This window comes from Mastigoproctus giganteus, chromosome 11, assembly GCF_048544385.1.
Source record: "Mastigoproctus giganteus isolate SK-2022 chromosome 11, ASM4854438v1, whole genome shotgun sequence".
In the NCBI taxonomy this organism is placed as follows: domain Eukaryota; kingdom Metazoa; phylum Arthropoda; class Arachnida; order Uropygi; family Thelyphonidae; genus Mastigoproctus; species Mastigoproctus giganteus.
Window position 1 is genome coordinate 81,552,289 of NC_143585.1, and position 22,451 is coordinate 81,574,739.

The following is a 22,451-nucleotide window of genomic DNA, read 5'->3' on the forward strand; positions in this document are numbered from 1 at the left end:
ATATAAAATGTGTATATTTTCAGTTAGATTTAATTTCAAGGCCAAATTCTGTATTTAAAAAAAGATCCTCCTGCTTCCCAAAAGTTGAGATTAGCAGCTATGCTGTATTCCATATAAACAGATGCAAAAGACCAAGGTAGTTGGTGCTCCAAAACAACCAGCCAGCTTCAAACAATATCCTGTTTATTTTTATTTTCAGAGAATCTTACCTGATTTCTGAAGAAGTTAACCCTCCAAAATCATTGTACTTCCAGAGGGCTGTGTTTGGAGCTGATTATGTCTTTATACCACCCACTATACCAGGCAAGTATTACATATATTTAGTGAAACTTATGCAAGTTTCTTCCAAGTAAAACTGATTGTCTTAACAAGGTTATTTTCTCTTAATTGGGAGAATATGCATGTAGTATAAATTTTGTGGTATACATATATGAGTATTTATATATATATATATTCTTACATCTCCAATTCCCAGCTCCTCTGATTGGGTAGGACACTTGTATTTTATTTATCAAAAATAAACTCACATTTGATTTATATCTTAATGTTGAAAGTCTATTGATCTGTAAAGCTCATGAGTTCAAGTTTATGGTTTTTATGATGGCTTAATACAATGTTGGATTTAGGTATGCTGGGGCCCTGGACAACACTAATTGTGTCATTCCAGGTCCAGCCCCAACTTTGAAGCCTGGAGCAACTGTGCCACTGCACCTCAGTAAATATAGTCTTCTGGCACTGTATCAGTGATTAGCAAACTTTTTAATTGTAGGTATATATAAAACACTTGTGCAATATGTTATTGGTTATTTTTAGCAAACTATGCTGAAATTGATTAAATTTCAGCATAGTTCACTCTATTGAGTGCTTTGTATACTTGGCATCTCGTGTTTATACATTACATACTCATTTGATGCTATATATCCATTTACCTTCATAAACACTTGCCATAGCTTAGTTTTCTCATCAACTTATAGAAAGTTTGGTAACCATATCATTTCCATCCCTGAAAATTGTTGTGATTGCTTTAAAATAGCTTCTGGATATTCAGTTTTTTCTATTTTCATATTTTCTGTTATCCTAACAGTTTTTAAAAAAAAATTGATTTGAATTTGTTTGTATTTTCTGTCTTCTCTGAGTCGTAGGTTGATAATTACTACTCCAAATTTTATTTTAAGAGACACACATTTAATTAATGGGAGAGTCAACTTGTGGTTACCAACTGCTGCCTACTGCTCTGAACTGCTATTTAAGTTATGCAAAGAAATCCATAACATATTATTAAAGAAAGATTTAGTATATATATATATATGCTGTGAGTATGCTAAACAAATTCGTTCAATTTGGAGTACTAGTATGTCATCTCACAGACATAAGGATATTGGAGACATGGTGCCACTATGATAAGGATTACGCTTGCAGTCAGTTTTTATGTGTAGATTTTAAAACTCATTCTTAAAATTTGATATTTCAATTTCTAGATGTAAAGGAATTAGTGTTACCCATAATACATATATCTTACTAAAATTTAGGGAAGTCAATGTGACATTGATTTATTGTATTAGCTGCAAACAAATAATAATGTTTGCATATGCTCATAGATGGCAGTAATATTGAGGAGCGTTAACATGTTCAGTCTTCTCTATCTGCATCCCACCTCTCTCTTTCAATAACAGAAAGACAGTTATAGTGTGAATATATACAGTTTATTGGCATATCTACAGCAAATTGATTATTTCTTCTGTGTTTTGCTTAGCATTGTGGTGCCTCCATAGCCAGGTGGGCAGGAGCAGCAGTGCGTAGCACATGCTTCTTGATTAGACCGGGGTTCGAGCCCGTGCCCACCAAATACGGAGGATGCAGAAAGGTCAGGCAATGACCACTGCATATCCCCGGAGCAATATGGCCTTAGTTGCTAATGCTCCTAAAAAAAAAAAAAAAAAAACAAGCTTAGCATTGTATTGTTTAAATCTTTTAACAGAACCAAAGGAAGTGTCTGAATCACTCTGACAGTTTCTGCTATGTGTGTGTGAATGCTTTACAACAAAACTCAGAGGAAGAAAATCTACAGTATTAGTAAATGTGCATGTTCTTTGTACTTTGGTTAAAGATTGATCTGGACAAAACTTGGGCTCCACATAGATGCTGTATTACCTGCACCACAAATTGCAGCATGTAGCTAACTGGAAAATTTAAAGATATGCCTTTTACTGTTCAAGTAGTGCAGCAAAAACCACACAACATATTGTTCAGGCTATTTCTATAAGACAGAATATCAGGGATGTACAGAAAAAAGCAAGCACAGCATCAAATATCATAACATATCATCTGTAAGAAGGCCTATTTCACATAATGAAGACCAGCTGGTAGCAGATTCCTCAAAATCATGTGAAAAAGGAAGCAGTGATGAATATAGTTAGAATTCTTGTATTGCCAACTCTTCCGATCTGTCCATTTCAGCAGATTTGGACTACCAAATCTGTTGAAGTGGCAGCTTGGCACTATAACATAGAAAATTATAACATGTCACATTTAACTAAACAAGAAGAGTTCGATGACTTATTTTGCCATTTAAACTTATCTAAAGAGTGAGCAGAGCTCCTTGGTTCTAGGTTACAATAGTGGAAGTTACTTGAGGCAAGAACTAAAATTACAGTATATCAGAAAAGCCACAAAGTCTTAAAATATTTTGGAAAAAATTAAAAATATTATGGAGGACAGTGTGTATCTGTAAAGATATTAGTGGTCTTCCAAATGAAGTGCTCAAAATTAAGTTTAAAGGCAGTTTGCTGCACAATGAAAATGTATTCCCATCAGTTCCTCTATTTCGTGCTATTGCCTTAAAAGAAATGTGAAAGTATTTCAAAAATCCTGAATGCAATAAAGTACTATGACTTTGCTTGGAATATTTATGGTGATCTTAAGGTAATAAGATTACCCACCAGTCTGTTTGCTATCAGAAATATGACATAAAATTTTAGAAGATATATATGTAAGACTTTCCATGTTTTGTGAAATTTGAAAAACATGGCAAGCTTTTGTTTTACTATACTTAGATGTGATATTTTGATTTCCAAGTGATAGGAATAGTGATGTAATAGGACATATTTATATAAACAAACATAAAGAAAATATACTGTCATAGAAATATGAGCAAAAATAGTTGTAGCATTTCGTAGTGATAATAATAAAAATATAATGGCCAGGGAAACAAAAAAGATTAGGTTTTGTTAAGTGAATTGCACAGAGAGTAAAAGAAAAGGTACTAAAGGGGCTCTGAAAAATGTGCCATTTTCAATTGCCACAGATGGCATTAATCAAGATATATCCCATTCTGATGTTCTTTTGTAATAAAAGAAAATTCACATCAAAAGCAGCCCCCTCTCCCTCTCAGCATTGGAAAGTGATGTTCAGGGTACAACATTACATTACTTTTGGCATCTTCTGAACAACCTGAATGCAAGTGGAATTCTTGTCAAAAAAGCTGTATCTTCCTTAATGATGATAATGCCTTTGTTATGATAGGCCTAAAAACTGGAATAGGTAGCATTAAAAGAGGAGATTGAGCACTTCATGGTAATAGTTTGTTCCTATATTATCATAATTTATATGCTGAAAAGGGGACATGTCTTCCTTTGAAAGTGGAAACATTTGGTGAACCTTTACCACTATCTAGAAAGAAATACTAAAAGAAAGATAGATCTAATCAGTTTTAAGTAATGCACACTATTCAAGTAATAATAATAATAAACATTTTGAAGTATATGTTTACATGTTAAGCATTTAACTAGACTGGCAGAATAGTGGGAAGTATATTTAAAGAAGAGTTTAAAAAGTAATGAGAAAAGCAATATAAGTACTTTTCATAGTTACCAAATTGAAAAGTAATTGAGTGACACTAACTCATCCAAATCCAGTACATCATAAAAAATAAGATTTGAAAGAAGACAAATTAATGAACTGCTGAAAAAAATAATTGCTGTATTGCAAACTTCTGCTGAAAGCAACCCTCAAAAATTCCAAGCCAGCTGATAACCCAGTCATGTTATTCTTATTCGTATAGGATGCCTGGACATACAGGAATTAAAGGGAACGAAGAAGCTAACCATGCGGCAAAAACGGCAACTTGGCACCCTTTCTTCAACCACGAAAGTACCATATGCAGACTATAGGCATAACATCAAAGCAAACAGTAAGGAACGGTGGCAAAAAATATGGAGCGAGCAAACTTATAATAAACTCTATCAAAGTAAACCAGATTTAAAGCAGTGAAATCTGGTTTAATTTGATAGAAATTAATCCCAGCGAAAGAGATGTCCAAAAAGAAGAAGTAATCCTTGCCAGGTTAAGGATAGGACGTACATATCTTACTCATTCCTATCTACTTAGAGCCGAAGAACCGCCTCAGTGTAATCAGTGCCATGTACAACAAACAGTTAAACATTTGCTACTAGAATGTCCAGCCTTTACAAACAAAAGAAAAACAGTTAAATCTGTAACTAAAATTCAAGGCGCTCCTACTTCGAAAAACATTAAGTGAAGAAGATAATATACAAGAGGTAGTAGTAGTGGCATGTGATGCAAGAAAGCAAGTGTATGAGCTTATGCAGCATCAGCCAAAAAAAAAAAAAAAAAAATCACACCATTCCCTCATAATGCCTGTTCAGTTCCTCCTTAAATTTATTCAACCTATCAACTTCCACAACAACAGATGGAAGTTTGTTCCAGAAATTAACCACCCGCTGGCTAAAGGCAAATTTCCGCACATCTATTCTACATCTGTCTTTTCTTAATTTGAATTTATGCCCCCTTAGGTTCGTAATCTGAACAAGTGGAAGGATCCCATCAGAATTCAGCGTGCTCAACCCATTCAACGCCTTATACACCTCATTCAGATCACCGCGCAGGTGCCTAGTCTCCAGCCACTGCAATTTGCAGAACTTAAGCCTCTCTTGGTAAGAAGATCCCTTCATTCCCCTCACCAATCTTGTTGCCCTTCTCTGTACACGCTCAAGCAAATCGGCATCCTTCCTAAAATGAGGCCTCCAGACATGTACGCAGTACTCAAGGCATGGCCTGACCATTGCCTTATACAGAGGGACAATCACCTCCTTCTCCCTGCTAGCAAAATTCCTATATATCATTGACAAAACCCCATGACCTGCCCTGGCAGCCTGTCTGCATTGCTCAGAAAACTTCATATCTGACTGCACAATTACTCCCAGGTCTTTTTCATTTTCTACCACCTTAAGTGTAGTAGAAAATTAATTACCACACAGTTGGTACGTTTCTCTGGGGTTACTTCTACCCATATGCAGTACTTTGCATTTGTCAAGGTTAAACTTCAGTTGCCACTTCTTAGCCCATCTGCCCAAATTATCTAGATCCTGTTGCAGTAGCACACTGCCATTACTGTCATTAACAACCCTGCCAACCTTTGTATCATCTGCAAACTTCGACATTAAGCCTGATATACCTTCATCAATATAATTGATAAATATACAAAACAACAGTGGACCTAACACCGAACCCTGTGGGACACCACTAATAACATTAGTCCACGAAGAGCAGCGCCCATTGATTACCACCCTCTGTCTTCTCCCACTTAACCATCCTTTTATCCATTGTAGCAACTTACCCTTAATACCATTCTGCTCTAATTTGTACAATAGTCTTCCATGCGCAACAGTGTCAAAAGCTTTCCTGAAATCCAAATATATGATATCAAAATTATTTTTTGCATCCAGTTCCTTTGTAACCACATCATAATATCCTATCAAATTTGTCAGACAAGACTTTCCCTTAACAAACCCATGCTGTGTCTGAATTATTGCTGCAGTCTTGTCTAGATGATCCTGCAATGCATCTTTAACCAGTGACTCCATTATTTTACCCAGAACAGAAGTTAAACTAACTGGTCTGTAATTACTCGTGTCACCCTTCGACCCCCCTTTGTGAATTGGGGATATATTTGCACATCTCCAGTCCGTGGGAACCTCCCCTGAGTCCAAGGAATCTCTCATAATTATGGCTAAGGGTTTGCTTAGTTGATTTGCCGCCTCCTTTAATATAACTGGATAGATCCCATCCACCCCAGGTGCTTTTCTTATGTTTAACTTCAACGATTTCTCCTCCACTTTGCTTTCATTTATTACAAAATCATTCCTGCTACAATTTGATAACCTTCTGCCATTTTCAAACCTTAATAATTCCTCATGTGTGAATGTAGATGCAAAATACTCATTAAGTTTGTTTGCTATCTGAGCAGGATCATCAACAGTCGAACCATTGATGTCAAGGGGATCAATCAGATTCATCCCCTTCCTTTTAGAGTTTATATAAGTAAAGAAATCATTGATGTTTTTCTTAGCATCTTTTGCCAAGGATTTCTCGTAATCTGCCTTCGCCTGCCTAACCTCCTTTGTGACCTGATTACAGACTAGCTTATATCTGCCATAGGCTTCTGAGTCGCTTGATAATTTATATGCATCCCATGCATTTTTCTTCTCTGTTACGAGTCTCATTAGTTCATTAGATAACCATTTAGGCCTAAACCTTGAACAATATTTCTTAATAGGTATGAAACTTTTAGTAGCATCCACGATTAATTCCTTGAATGCTTCCCACTTAGAATTTACTGTTGGTAACATTGTCAGTTTATCTCACTGTACAGAATTTAAAAACTGTGGGAGACCACTGTACTCACCTTTACGGAAGCAAAAACCCTTTCCTTTACCCGTGACGGTAATTAAATCTTTAAGTCAATCCTACATCAGTACACTATGATCACTGCCACCTAGTGGTTCCTTTACCTGCAAATTCTTAATACACGAATGATCACTGCTGATAACCAGATCAAGAGTATTACTTTCTCTGGTTGCCTCTCGAACATGCTGCTGCAGAAAACAATCATCCAATAAATCCCCAAACGTTTGACTAGTGTGTGACGCTATCTAAAATTAATAGGCTTTTATAATCAGATTTAAAAGGCAAAAGTCACTGCAAATCAATACATGCAGTCAAACTCCCTCTCCATCAAATATTTTGTGAATAATTTTTAATCAGGTATTAATTTGAACTGCAATTACAAGAGATCAGAGTAGAAAATGCAAAACTTTGGGAGGTGCATTATGGCCACAGAAGCCAATGCACCAACAACTCGGTGCATTGGCTAACAACAACAACAAACAACAACATCATGTAGAAAGTTTGTTGATGCTCCTCTTTTCTGGCATGAATAAAGCAATTTTCTGTGTTTCTTTTAAATGTTATACCAACATTTGAAAATACAAACATATCATAGAGCATGACTTACTAATCCACAGTACCTAACATCCGCCAGCCTCAGTAGCTGAGTGGTCAAAAGCACCATTGCAGTAGCACACGCTCTTTGAGTAGACCAGGGTTCAAGCTGATTGCTAAATACGATCGATCTGCCAACCCACACTGAACCAGCGTGGCAGATTATGGTCCATTTTCCTCAGCATGAATCATTGAGGAGGCTTCCATCCTGCAGTGGATTGATAATGGCTGCAGTTTACCTTTACTTTTTTACCTATCATCTATGTACTGGGGTTATTACTCCTGGGTGTGTTGAAGAATGTTATTGTGAACTTGTTCTATCAACAGTTTTTGAATTGTACGCTGCCATTTTGAAAGTTGATTACAGAGCAGGCTAAATGGGAAGGATAATTCTAATTGTCTTATTGGCATCTCTTCTGCAAAGGTCATTAAGAGTCTTTAAAACAAGAGGGGAAAGATATTTTACTTTTATTCAGTGAGTAACTACTTTATTGCTGTATGTGACTGCATGATATACAGTTCCATTGAGAAATGATGTCTTATAAATGCTGAAGTAGCACAAATTTCATCAGTTAGCAGTGAATTTTCAAATTTGAAATTTTTTGTGGGCAAGTTGTCTTTACTTCTTGGTGTCATTAATGTTAAAGAAATAGATGAAACAATAGATCTTTTGTGGTACCTGATCTTTCAGTTTCAGTGTGAGAACTTACCAAGAAGAAAAAATTAATATTAGTATTAGTCATATTTTTATTTTTTTATGAAAACCCCAAACATAAAAGGAATCAAAACCTATAGTACTTAGTGCCATGCACGGGTTGAAGGAGACTGGCAGGGAGAGGATGCCGAAACTTTGCCATGGACGGTCCCAAGCCCGGCTGCGAAAGGAGGAGGGTGGTCATCCTGCCGAAATGACCAGAACCGGGAAACCGGGGAAACTAGGCAAGAAACCGCATGAAATTCGGAACAAGCTCTTACAACAATGTTACCGCATCCGGGGTAGCCGATGCGCCAGCACTGGGGACCCAGGGTACTGGTGTGAAGTGGACCACTGGCCACAGAACAAGCTGTTATAACAATGTTACCGCATCCGGGGTAGCCGATGCGCCAGCACTGGGGACCCAGGGTGCTGGTGTGAAGTGGATCACTGGCCACAGCAATAAGCTTACTACGCCAAAAAGGACAATTAACATTGGCGAATGGAATGTTCGAACGGGGCACCACATTGGACAAAAGGAAATCATTGCCCAAGAACTACTTAGGTGCAAGATATCAATCGCGGCATTATCCGAATTAAGACTCACCGGGTCTGGAACGATGATCATCCAACCACCAGCACCTAATGAAGCGGTTATGCTATTCTACTCTGGTGGTGAGAAACGAGAAGCAGGAGTGGGCTTTATGGTCGATGCTCAGGCCACCAGTAGTGTGATCGCTTTCCAACCAATATCGGACCGCCTGGCAGTCCTTATTGTCAAGGGCACCATCAAGACCCATATTATCTCCGCCTATGCGCCAACTGAGACTAGCCTGGACCCGACCAAGAATGACTTCTACAACCAGCTCCAACATACGCTGGATTCAATTCCGCAGACAGAAGTGATCATCCTCGCAGGGGACTTTAATGCCCATATTGGCGTGGACAGATCTGGTTGGGAAACAACAATGGGCAAGTTTGGCCATGGGAAGATCAATGACAACGGCTTACGTTTGTTGTCCTTTGCCGCATCTAACAACCTGATCATTGGAAACAGCCATTTCCAGCACCCTCAAAAACATCAACTTACATGGCGAAATCCATCTGGCAAGGACTCAGCAATCCTGGTCTACATTTTGATCAATGCCAGATTTCGCTCATCACTCATGGACGTTCGTGCCATGAGGGGACCTGATTGCGGATCTGATCACTACCTCATCCGGGCTAAGGTGCAGCTCAAATTACGGCATGCAAAAAGATCATCTCGGTCAGCCAAGCTGGACTGGAGGCAGCTAATGAATGCTGCCAACAAACAGGCATATCAGATCGCCCTATCCAACCGCTTCGAGATGCTGGCTGTGCCCGAGGATATAAATGAAGAAGAAAAGCAGATCTCTGATGCCATCCTGGAATGTGCCAAGCCCCTATGTCCACCTGCCCGACGTCGAACACAACCATGGATATCAGACGAGTGCCTCGACCTCGTGGACAAACGGAAACAGGCAAAGTTGGTCGACTTTGAACGGTACCGGCAGCTAAACCGAGAAGTCCGACAAAGAATGACAGCAGAAAGAGAAGCATACTGGAACCAAGTGGCAGACGATCTTGAAGTGGCGGCATCCAAAAACGAGTACCGCACTCTCTACCGCACCCTCAGATGTCTGAGTGGAAAGACCAAATTGACTAGTGACAACATCAAGAATGCTGATGGGACCTTCGTGCGATCACCATCCGAACGCCTGCAACGGTGGAGTGAATTCTTCAAAGCTTTGTATAATCACGACCCACCTCAGGGACCGCCAGCAACAGCACTCTCGATCGACCCCCCTGAGGTCTCCATGGTCGATGTTGAGCCTACAGTAGAAGAAGTGAAAGCAGCCATACAATCCCTGAAGAATGGCAGGGCACCAGGAGTGGACCAAGTCACCACAGAAGCGATCAAAGCCGGGGGAGATGTACTGCTTCGCCGACTACACTCACTCCTCAAAACCATCTGGTGCACTGAACAAATTCCGTTAACATGGAGGAAAGCCATTATCGTACCGATCCACAAGAAAGGTGATAACCGGGACTGCAAGAACTACCGTGGCATCAGCCTCCTTTCCATCATTGGAAAGGTCTTTATGAAGATCATCCAGTCAAGACTGCAAAAACATCGCGAGCAAACCAGTCGAGAAGAACAGGCAGGATTTAGACCCGGGCGAGGATGCTGTGATCAAATCTTTGCCATTCGTCAGCTGATGGAGGAGAGGATCCGGTGTGGACAGCGAACCGTCATTGTTTTCATTGACTTTAAGTCTGCTTTCGACTGTGTTCACCGGCCTGCCTTATGGAAACTACTAGAGGTTGAACATGTACCTCGAAAAGTCATCACACTCCTCCAAACTGCATACAACGATTTAACCAGCCAGGTGCGCATCCAGAACGATTTATCTGAGGAATTTACCATCCAAACTGGAGTCTGCCAAGGGGATGTAGCCTCCCCGTTGCTTTTCAACATCGTGGTCGACGCCATTATGAGGCAAGCATTCAGAAACAGACAGGGCATACAATATGACAAGGATCACTATGTGACTGACCTGATGTTTGCTGATGATAGTGCTATCCTTGCCGGTAACGACGCTGAAGCCACGGACATCCTCTACGACATTGCCCGCATTGCCCGGCCATACGGTTTGAAGATCAATGCTGGTAAGACAAAGGCCCTGACAACAGATGGGTCGCAAGCCACCATCTATCTCGAAGGCGTCCAGATCGAGCAAGTGCAGGACTTTAAATACCTTGGGTCGCTGGTCCAGGAGAAGAAAGTTGCATCCACCATGGAAATCCACAGCAGAATTGGACAGGCGGCCACTGCGTTCGCCTCGCTCAAATGGTGTCTGTGGAAGAGGACCAACATTTCCACAAAGACTAAAATCCGACTCTTCCGGACTTTGATCCTGCCCATTCTTCTTTACGGATCGGAAACATGGATTTGTCTCAAGTTAGATTTGAACAAACTTGAGGTATTCCAAATGCGATGCCTGCGGCAGATCTTGGGCATCTCTCTTCGCGACCGCATCACTAATGATACCATCCGCGCCAGATGCCAACAGCAACCAACCATTGCCGACCAAATCCAGAAGCGAAGGCTCAGATGGTTTGGCCACGTATGTAGAATGGGCACGAACAGAATACCATCCACACTCCTTTGGAGACAACGACCCACCCAATGGAGCATCCAATGGACCGCGCCTAGGAAAACGTGGGCCAAGCAAGTGGAAGATGACTTGAAGAGCCGACGTCTCGAACTTAACCAGGCCAGGACTGAAGCCATGGATCGTAAGGTATGGAAGAACATCACAGAGCAAGTCCAAAACCCTGCGGCACCTACAGCAGCATACTGGTTGCGTGGCCAACCGCCTCCCCCAGCTGCCAGCTAAGGACCAAAGAAGAAGAAAGAAGAATAAGCAAAGTGGTGGTTGTTGTTGTTATATGGTTTTTAGGAGCATTAGCAACTAAGGCCATATTGCTCCGGGAATATGCGGTGGTCATTCCCTGACCTTTCCGCATCCTCCGTATTTGGTGGCGATGGGCTCGAACCCCGGTCTAATCAAGAAGCGTGTGCTACGCACTGCTGCTCCTTCCCACCTGGCTACAGAGGCGCCTAAGCAAAGTGGTGGTATTGCACCAGTTGATGGGAGTTATCTACCACCTTTGATTACGTATTAGTACATATAAGTATTACATTATAGTATTATATTATTATTGCTATTTTATATTAGTATTAGTAGTGGTACTAGTTACTATTAGTACTAGTAGTACTGTGCATGGGTTGAGAGAGGGGATGCTGGAAACTTTGCTCTATATACTGTATATATTTATTATTACTTTTTTTTTTTCGGGTTTCATATAGAGTAATTCCTCACTTTAACGACAGTGTACATTGAACCGGGCTTAAGGGCCATATAGAGCTCGGTGATGTAAATTGCCTCAGACACTATTTATTAAAATATCATCACATTTAAAAAGTGATGATATTTTAATAAATAGTATCTCCACAATAAAGCAGAGCACCAGAATTTCCTTAACATCACCTGCTATCAGCTATGATGTGTGTAGGATCACCGCCACCATAAGGATATTCTTATGGTGGCAGCACATTGCGATGAGCTAGACTGTGTGGCCATCACTCGACACAACCCGACACTACACTAGCATTAGCATTACCATTAGTAGAGGCATTTGATGCAAGAAAGCAAGCTTATGCAGCATCAGCCAAAAAAAAAAATAAATAAATAAAAAATAACCACTTCCACTTCACCCCTCTGTTCGTTCGAAATACCTGTCCAGCTGAGCCTTAAAGTTATTTAGGCTATCAACTTCCACGACAAGGGATGGAAGTCTATTCCACCAACCAACCAACCACCCACCCGCTGGCTAAAGGCAAATTTCCTCACGGCTATCCTACATCTATCTTTCCTCAATTTGAATTTATGCCCTCTCAGGTGATTATTCTGAGCAAGAGGAAGAATCCCATCAGCATTGAGCAATCTTCTTATTAACTACAATACATTTAAGCCACTACACTGTTGGCCTTTATCTGTACAGTATCTACACACCATAAACGGAGTTGCTATAGTTTGGTAGGGACCGTGCACACACCAACAAATAAAAATAAATAAATTAATAAAATCTACACAAGTTCTATTACACTTATGAATAAAAGACGGGAATAAAATATGCTATTACAACAGTTAAAATTTTATTTCATAAAAGTGCAGCACTTTTTCTTAATATTCTATCATCTTCAGCGACTATATGTATTTCTTTTGTGTTTAACAGATAGACTTAACAAACAGGCCTTATCTCCATTATTGGAATCGAGAAATACTGTCATTTGATATGGTTATATGGGAAACAGTGTTTCTTCATCTGAATATACCATACCATACCATTTCAAAATGATATATACCTTTTACGGTAGTCAGCAGAACTAAAATTGTAGTCAGAAACAAATAGGACCTCATTGCTGCAATCTTCTTGAGTTGGATCTTTAGAATTCTCAGTTTCAGTCTTCAGAATAACAGGAAAATAAATGAAATTCATATCATTATGTTATATATAGATATATACAGGGTGTTTCAGTTAAACGTTTCAGAACTTCTAAGAGGGGTAGGGTACATCCTGACAACTCGAAATCATATAGCAATGTGGGGTCGGAAATGCTTTCCTGAAGCGGTGTTGTACACAGAAGCACCATAAAGAAAAGAGACCGTAAGTGAGAAATCGTTTTAATAATACATGAAAAGAAGCAAAAGGTACATGGATTAAAGTAAGTGTTCGAAGTAAGTTTCTTCCACGGGCTACAATGCACGCCTCACATCTCCGACGCATGGACATCCGAACATTCTGGAATACTCCAGGCGAATTTCGAATTTATTCGGCAGCTACTGCGATTCTTGCAACCAGCTCCTCAGCATTGTCAACAGGGGTGTCACAAACTAGCGATTTCATATGACCCCAGAAATAAAAATCAAGACATGATAGGTCGGGTGACCGAGCAGGCCAACGCACGGGACCACCACGTCCGATCCACTGTTGACCAAATGTGACATCCAGGTAGTTACGAACATCTCCGCTATAATGGGCAGGGGCTCCATCGTGTTGGAACCACATTGTCTGTTGCGTCGATGCAGAAATCTGTTCATCCCTCAAAAGTTGTGGCAGTACTTGCTGCAGAAAGATCAAGTAGATAGGTCCGGTTAGACCTATCTACTTGATAATCCATGTACCTACGGTAATCCATGTACCTTTTGCTTCTTTTCATGTATTATTAAAACGATTTCTCACTTACGGTCTCTTTTCTTTATGGTGCTTCTGTGTACAACACCGCTTCAGGAAAGCATTTCCGACCCCACATTGCTATATGATTTCGAGTTGTCAGGATGTACCCTACCCCTCTTAGAAGTTCTGAAACGTTTAACTGAAACATCCTGTATATTCAGATTTATTTATTCAGCTGACTACATGTGCTTTAGACCTTATAGTCAGTGGGTCAATCCTTTTGTGTTTCCACGCACCTGCAGTACAGGTGATATAGCATTTTTATGGCATTCAGAATCCACACGTTCAGATACAATGAGATGAAAAGAAAGTGCATAAAAATAAATTAAAAAATAACCTTTTCGTTCTTAAGAAACTACTGAAAACCTATCCTCTGCAGATACAGCTGTATCCAGACAATGTGGCTATAGATAATATAGCCACATTGTCTATATTCCTTTTGTTTAGAATTTTACAGATAATTGAGAAAAGGAATTCAGAACAAAATATAAAGAGACAAGCAAATTTTACAACACATCCAAAAGCTTGGCAAATATTTTTGAAGATAAAAATGTCATTTTTTATAAAATTTATTAATAATATATTAATGTAATGTCCAAAGTATATCGTTATTTTTCCTCAACCTCCGAATCAAGCTATATATTCCCTTAATGACAGTGAAGAAAATTATCAGCTTCTTCCAAATGTTGAAAACTTGGATAAGCTGTACTCACCAGTTTCCTTAGCAATTGCAATAACTCTATCCTATCGGTTTTCTCTGTTATTGTAATATTCATCTTTCAAATGTTCCTGGATAATCACATTGAAAATTACATGATGAGAATTTTTAAAAATATACATATATTATTATTCCCTAAATAAAGACAGAATCAAAATTAATGGGCATATTTATTTTAAAAAGAAAGTTACATGGAACTAAAATGGCACTGGAAATATGTTTTCTTTTTATTATTATCTCTATCTTATTTATATTAGTTATAAACAGAAAATATATTATTCATGTTATTTATTACTCGTGTGTTTTTCATGTGTTAGTAACTTTCCATAAAATCTTCGAGTGGTGTGTACAAAGCTGTTAGAGAATTGAGTTTCAAAATTCCACTATACCACAAGTTTTTTCACATTACAACTATTTGTGTATCTAGAACTAATTAATCCATAAAGCTGATGAAGCAGCACATTGTCAACCTTTCTCCCCCCCCCAGTTTCTGGGGTGGAAGAAATTAATTTTTATACCATTTTGATTTTTTTTTTTTTTTTTTTTTTTTTTATACCTCTTTTGAGTGAATTTCAATATTCATTGGAACAATACATCATCAAATTTTCTCATCTTTGCTGGACAACGAAAGCGATATAAAAAAATGCAACAACCAAATCAGGGAGGGATACTTTTGGAGGGGAGTCATTATTTCATGAAAGAAAAAGGTTAGAGAGTGGAAACAACATTTAGGGCCTCTGCACAAGAGCAACTTTTTGTGGCTGAACTCAACTAAAAAAAAAAGTGGCTAAGTTGCAGGCTTGCTTGTGGCTGGGCTGCGGTCACCACTGTATTACACAAGGAATTGCTGAACCTGCACACACAAGTGTTTTCCTTACTGCTATCCAACGTTTAGTTGCCAATCCATGCAATCAACATCAGAGTTCTCTCAGAGTGCACACAACCACTTTTGAGGCACACTCATAGTTTTGTCTCATTATTTGCAGAATCATTTTGTCATGGAGACGTTCAACACTGATATTTTCATTACTGAAATACAAACCAAACCTACTATTGGAACTATGCAAGTGCAGAATACAGTGATAAAATAGAGAAGAAAAATGCCTATGAAAATATGTGAAGTTTTTTCTAGTAATTTTAAGGAACTGAATAATAAGAAGATTGAAACAGATAAATAATTATAATTTTTATTAACAGAATGACAATGAAAATTTAAAAAATCAAACTTTTTTTTTATTCGATTTTGCACTAAAAATCAAAAAAAAAAAATACAAAAGAAATGTTTTCTAGTGGTTCAAAAATAATAGATTTTTGCTGAAAATTTTAATAAATTTCACAAATTTGTTTACTTATAATTATATTTTTTTAAAATTTAAGTCCAAAACTTTTACTTCAGGGAAAATGCAGGTCCAAATTTCTTATATTTTTGTATATTGCCATGGAATTTCTCCTTCTTTGCTAATAAAGTATTCTTCAAACTATTCATTGATTGTGTAATATTTCTTCCTCCCTGCAAGGCAAGATAGATGAAAAATTGCCCGACTGAGAAAAAATTTTGCAGTCGAGTTGACCACTTCAAGGATAAGTCGCACGGCTTCGGTGGTTACATTTCAACCACTCCCTGGCCACTTTTTGCAGTCGAGTCCGGCTTGTGTTCTGAGCCTCTCGATGCATAAATCTTGAATCATTACTTTATGCTTTGGTCCTTGAAGTTGTCACAGACATTCTCTCAGATATGCCAGGCAAGCTGTACTTGCTACCTGGGAGTCTAAAACGCTGATGGAACTGATATTCGGGTGATGTTCAAGTCAAGTGGACCCAATTTTGGCAAAGTCCGGACAGTCTGTGACAGCCAAATCCTCTGCTTGCACCTTCACGATGGTGGGACTATTAGTAATCCTGGGTATAACCTCCATGCACAAGCACACTGTGGGTTACCACCCAGGTGTGAACCGTTAGTGTTAATTATGAGAGCATCACTGGACTCAGGGCATTCCTTGGATTAGAGAAGTGCCTCTGTATCAGCAGAATATATAAATGTGGTTCTAAGTAGCAACTAGTGACCTGTCAGTCTGTCTTCAGAGGTAGTGACAATCATGAAGGCAAGGATCACAAGTGCAATACAGGTTTATTTAGATAAGAAATTGAATTCTGAAAGAAACCATGCAGCATTGTTTTGTAAAGAAAAAATCATTTATCTGAGTTTGTTAGCTATTTTTAGTTTCATGAGCTGGATGTAAGAAATAATTTTAATTGTTTACTTGGATTTCAGCAAAGCATGTGACTCAGTCACACATGAGCAAATACTATATAAGCTGGAATGTGTTAGAATCACAGGGAAAATCATTAGATGGATTACAGAATGGCTGTAGGTCATGGGATAGAGAATTGTAATTAATGGTTACTCTTCAGAATGGACTGATATAAGAAGTGGAATTCCCCAGGTCTGTAATGAGCCGTGTGTTATTGTTGATTTTCTAAAATGACATCGGTGAAGGATAGATGGCAAGATATCAAAATTAACAGATGATGTTAAGATCGGTAGAATAATTAATGATCGGTGCCAAGCAGAGCTTCTTCAGTTCTACTGACATAGACTCAGTGGTGGGATTCAGCCGGTTCGCACCGGTTCGGAAGAACCGATACTTAATTTTTTGTTGAGTTCGGCGAACCGGTTGTTAAAATGGCACTTGTGATCAGGATTCTCTCTAAGATGGGCACCTGGGCAGCCACCCAATGTGGAAATTTACATTCCTTACTTTTTTTTAACATTCATCTATGCAACAACGTATTCCAAGTGCCCGTAGTAATGTTCATTCCGTCCATAGGTGAAAAAAATTAGACGGAACTATGCTTGTAATATTTATTTATTCATTTCATAAAATTCATTATACCTTCGATGAAATACTACATTTTTATTCCCTCGTGTTTGTTACTTAAGTAAACAAACATAACGTAAACAACCAGGGGGTGACATACTGTCATTTGTTTCAGCTTTGTGTTACGCCCTAAATTCACACGAGATATTATGAGTGCGTTTGTGTTCCCCGACAATAAAAACAATAGGAAGCTAGGACACAACGAACCAATAGAAATATAGATTTCAAGGGTTATCTTATCGCCCATTTCGGAAGAATGTTCTTCCATGTTGGAATCCTTATGCCAGTGTGCACGTGGTAATAGGCGCCTCCGTAGCCAGGTGGGAAGGAGCAGCAGTGCGTAGCACATGCTTCTTGATTAGACCGGGGTTCGAGCCCGTCACCACCAAATACGGAGGATGCGGAAAGGTCAGGGAATGACCACCGCATATTCCCGGAGCAATATGGTCTTAGTTGCTAATGCTCCTAAAAACCAAAAATAACATAATAATAATAGCACGTGGTAATTAAGACGTTTTTATCACAACTTTCCTGTGACAAACATGTCTATCGTATTTAATTTGCATAGTCTGTGCCATTTATTAATTCAGCAAGAAATTTTCGTTTAGTATCGATAAAATGAAGAAAAAGTATGTTCTGACTGATGTTTATCAATGGTATAAGCACAGTGCTTTGTTTATAAAAGTTTATGATATGACCAACGTGGACAGAACCAGTAAAAATTATTCAAATATATAGGCACATAACCGCTCCTGCTCTATAATATATTAAAATAAAACATTTTTAAACTTTTAGCAGTAGCCCTTAAAAGGATGAAAAGGCATCAGAGTTTGACAGATTTTTTTCAATAAGAAACCAAAATCAGAATTTGTTGTATCAGAATTGGCCTTGGATGGTACAAAACAGTCACAAGCACAATGCACTCAAACTTGAAGAAAGCAGCACGTCAGTTATTGAAATAAAAAACGATAACTCCAAAATTGAAAATAATCTTTCTGAATGCTGGACAGTGCAACAATATAACAATTTTAAAGAAAAATATGAAGGACTGGTAATTTTTAACAAAAAGTTAGGTTGCGAGTATTGGGCAAAATATGACTTTATAAAAGAGAAAAGCGTTCATTTGTCAAAAGAATAGAAATGTTTTCAGATTGAGGCATCAGGGAAAAATAAAGAGGTACAACAAGCTTCTCTAAGTAAAAAAATGAAAGAACATTTTTCATCAAAAGCTCATAACATTTGTAAAGAGAACTTAAAGCAATGTGAGCAGGATTCAATAAAAAAAGTAATAAATACGATGAATGAAAAATATTTAGGTGCTACTTGTAGAGTATTTAATACAGTTTACAGCCTGGCAAAAAGATGTAAACCATTTTCAGTCTTGAAAATATATATTTTATAACTGATTTGGCATTGATGATTGATATTTTAAACTAAATTTCTCTTCTTTCAAATGCGCTGCAAGCAAGAAATACAGACATAATAAAGGCTGAAAAACTTGTGATAAGATCTATTAAAGCATTTCAAATGCTTGGAAAGGAAAAGGGTCCATACGAAAAAAAAAAGGTTTATGAATTAATTACTTCAGAAAACTTTAAAAATATAAAATTTGTAGAAAATCATCTATTTTTCGGGCTTCCTCGGGAAACACTTTTAGAAAACATCGTAACGAATTTGAAAAAAAAACTAATGGATTGTGAACATTTAAAAGCAAGTTGTAGCCAATTTCAAGATAGGAATAAATTACAATTTCTCAATTTTTGGGAGCCAGATTACTGGAATATTGAAGAAGTACTAGTTCCATAGAAGCAGCTGAAGGACAATTGCTCGTATTTAATGACATTTTTAATTACCAAATTGATATTAATGATTATCGAGATTTCGTGGAAAACATTTTAAAAAATTCCCAGAATTATGTAATTCCTGAAAGTGTTCAAAGAGCCAAAAATATTGTCAGAACAATTGCTGTAAGTTCAGCAGAAGCAGAAAGGGGTTTTTCAAAGATGAACATAATATGTTCAGAGAAGTGAAGTTACCTAACTGTTTCTAATATATATTAAGCACAATGACTATTAGTCTAATCGGCCTACTTCTAAAGGAATGGGATCCTACTCCTACAGTGAAAGGATGGTTAAGGATAAATCACTCAGCCGATGATGCTCGGATAAAAGTGAAGAAAATTGCATAATATGTTCCTACTACTTATGCATAAAATTGCATGAGTAGTAGGAAATATCTTAAATAACAGTTTTATTGTTTTTCGTCAGGTATTATTTAATATTTTTTCATAGTGTTGGGAATGGTGGGAGGTGTTTTACCAAGATCAGTAATACCCGAGTTGGAAGAAAAATGGGATGCTAGCAGGTCAACTTTATCCCTGGCTGAAGTGACAACAGAACCATCTGGTTTTGACAGAGGTGGAAGCAGAGATGGGCAAAAGTTGCAGCTAACAGCTTTGGCAAGAGAACAAAATGCTCAGCTAACATTAGGGCAAGAAGCAAGTTTTCTACTCTTAGCCTGTTCAAAATCTAGTTTGAACTGATTAATAACTGCTTTACAGTTGTTGCGAGCTTTGGTGTAGGCAGAAAATGAATTTGAAGAATAATTTCACTGACACGATCCGAGCAAACATTGACATCAGAAGTTTTGAAACAGTAACCCGACCAAGCAAAAGAAAAGAAAACTCGCAGGTCATCCCATTTTGCATTCTTGCAATGCCAAACAATACGAGGTTGGGAATAGTCATGAGATAAAGCTCCATTGGAGAAGAGACAATCACCAAGTTGTGATCTGAGGTGTCTAAAGGACCACTTACTTCAACCATGTACTTAGAAGGGTTGGTTGTGAGAAAAAGATCAAGCGTGTTGGATGTATGTTTAGGATTGTCTGGTATTCTTGTAGGTAAATGAACAATCTGTGCAAGTCATTAATAATTGCAAAAGCCACAGCATCTCGACCATCTGGGTAGGTGTGACTAGAAAACTGAAGCCAGCTGAAGTTGTGAACATTAAAATCACCAAAGAAAATTATCTCAATGTTAGGAAAGTTGGACTGGAGAAAGTCAAGTTGCAAAGAGAGGAAGTCAGAGAGCTTCAAGTGATTAGTGGAGTTGGGAGAATGGTAGAGACAACAGATGAATTTGACACAATGAGGTAGAGAGATTTTAAGCCAGAGAAGATCAAAAAGAGGATATTCCAAATTACCAAGTCTCTGACAGGGAATATCGGAACGGACATATGCACAAGTACCACCTTTGAGGCGAAAGGAATCATACAGCGAATAATTTGGGCAATTGAGATGAGCAGTGGTCAAATCAACCGATAACTGAGATTCTGTCAGAAAAAGGACATGGGGTTTGGCAGACTGCAAGTGGAAATGGACATCATTGAGATCACATATATTTGTGAAATTAACTAGGAAGTGTTTGGGAGGTTTAGATCTTTTTGCAGATAAGCTTACTCTATTAGTTTGACAATTCATGGTTTATTCAATAGTAAGAAAAAGTGTGTGGAGGCAACATGCTGTATGAAGTAATGAAATTTTTGGATATGACGTACGCATGGTAAGAATGTACCCAGATCCTTGACATAATGTGGCCTCAACAATGCCACCCACATACACACTACTTGGACTAACTCCAGTCACTATCTGGTAGAGTAGAGGTAGCAAGATTATACACTAGCTAATCCGGAAGCCTCCTAAAGAGTTGCCAATAGGTTCAGTCCCGTGTACTAACTAGCGGCCAGCCTGCGAACACCGTTTTCGAGCTGTACTCTCGAAAAGTAAGGAAGATTGAATCTTGCCATGATGTTCATTATAACCTCAAAAGTCATCACCTATACTGCATGATGGAAGAGATGTGGAAGGGTTGACCGGAACGTAGCTCTGGAGACTAAACATGGGTTCCACCACTTCAAGCCTCCAATAAGCAAAGTGGTGGTATTACACCAGTTGATGAGAGTCATCTGCCACCTAGTATTGCCTGGTAACACAGAGGGGCGGCATTCCTCCATGTGGTGTGTGTGCCACACCTCGAACCCTGCTTATGTTGGTTCATACCTGGGTGGTCACTCACAGTGTGCTTGTGCATGGAGGTTATACCCAAGATTGCTAACAGTCCCACCATCGTGAAGGTGCAAACAGAGGATTTGGCTGTCACAGACTGTCTGGACTTCACTGAAATTGGGTCCACTTGACTTGAATGTCACCTGAATATCAGTTCCATAGCGTTTTAGACTCCCAGGTAGCAAGTACAGCTTGTCTGGCATATCTGAGAGAATGAGATATGCCAGAATGTCTGTGACAACCTTAAGGACCAAACAGCAAATCTCCAACAAAATGTAGATGGATGAGAATCCATCTGGCAAGAGACAAAAGAAAGATGTGACTCATACCATCTCTTCACTCTTTCTGATTCTTCACTCTTTAACAGAATAATCTGTCAGTAAACGTTCTATCATTGTCGTACAAAGGTGTTTAGAACATTATAGCTAATCCACTTGAAATCAGGTGACCTACTTGTAGAAATTACAAATTGCCGACATTCAGAGCTACTTCTAATATACCTGAACTGCCAGGTAAAGCCATACATTCCCAAACAGTATGCAGAGGAATAGCTGTTTGTGCCACCTGTGGCTCAAACAAACATTCTAATAATGAATGCAACACACAATCTCCTTGCTGCATGAACTGCAAAGGAGATCACCCTGCTTTTTCCAGAGACTGCAGTATATGGAAAAGAGAAAAGAAAATTCAGAAATATAAAGGTGAAAATAAAGTTACATACCAAGAAGCAAAAAAGCAGATACTGTTACCCCCAGTAATGAGAATATATGGTGCAGCAACAGCAGTTCAGAAAACAAGTCATTGGAACACAAACTGACATCTCAATAGTGGACTGAGTGCACACACTCCTCTCTCAAAAGAAACCAAAAGTTGACCAGGTGAATTGCGCACCCATGATTATCTCCCCAGATGCTGAAGACCTAACACTGTTATCAAGCAATAAAAATACCACCAAACCTCTAGAAAACAA

At 38.5% G+C, this 22,451-nt stretch overlaps 1 protein-coding gene across 3 annotated transcripts in view; it reads left to right on the plus strand.

Moving 5' to 3' along the window:
• LOC150078191 (voltage-dependent calcium channel subunit alpha-2/delta-2-like) overlaps positions 1–22,451 on the plus strand; it is a 663,667-nt gene that overhangs the window by 430,465 nt on the left and 210,751 nt on the right. For all 3 annotated transcript variants that reach the window (XM_090384688.1, XM_090384689.1, XM_090384690.1), the window contains one exon: positions 200–303. In XM_090384688.1, coding sequence (XP_090240814.1) covers positions 200–303 — 104 coding nt within the window. The remainder of the gene's footprint in view (positions 1–199; positions 304–22,451) is intronic.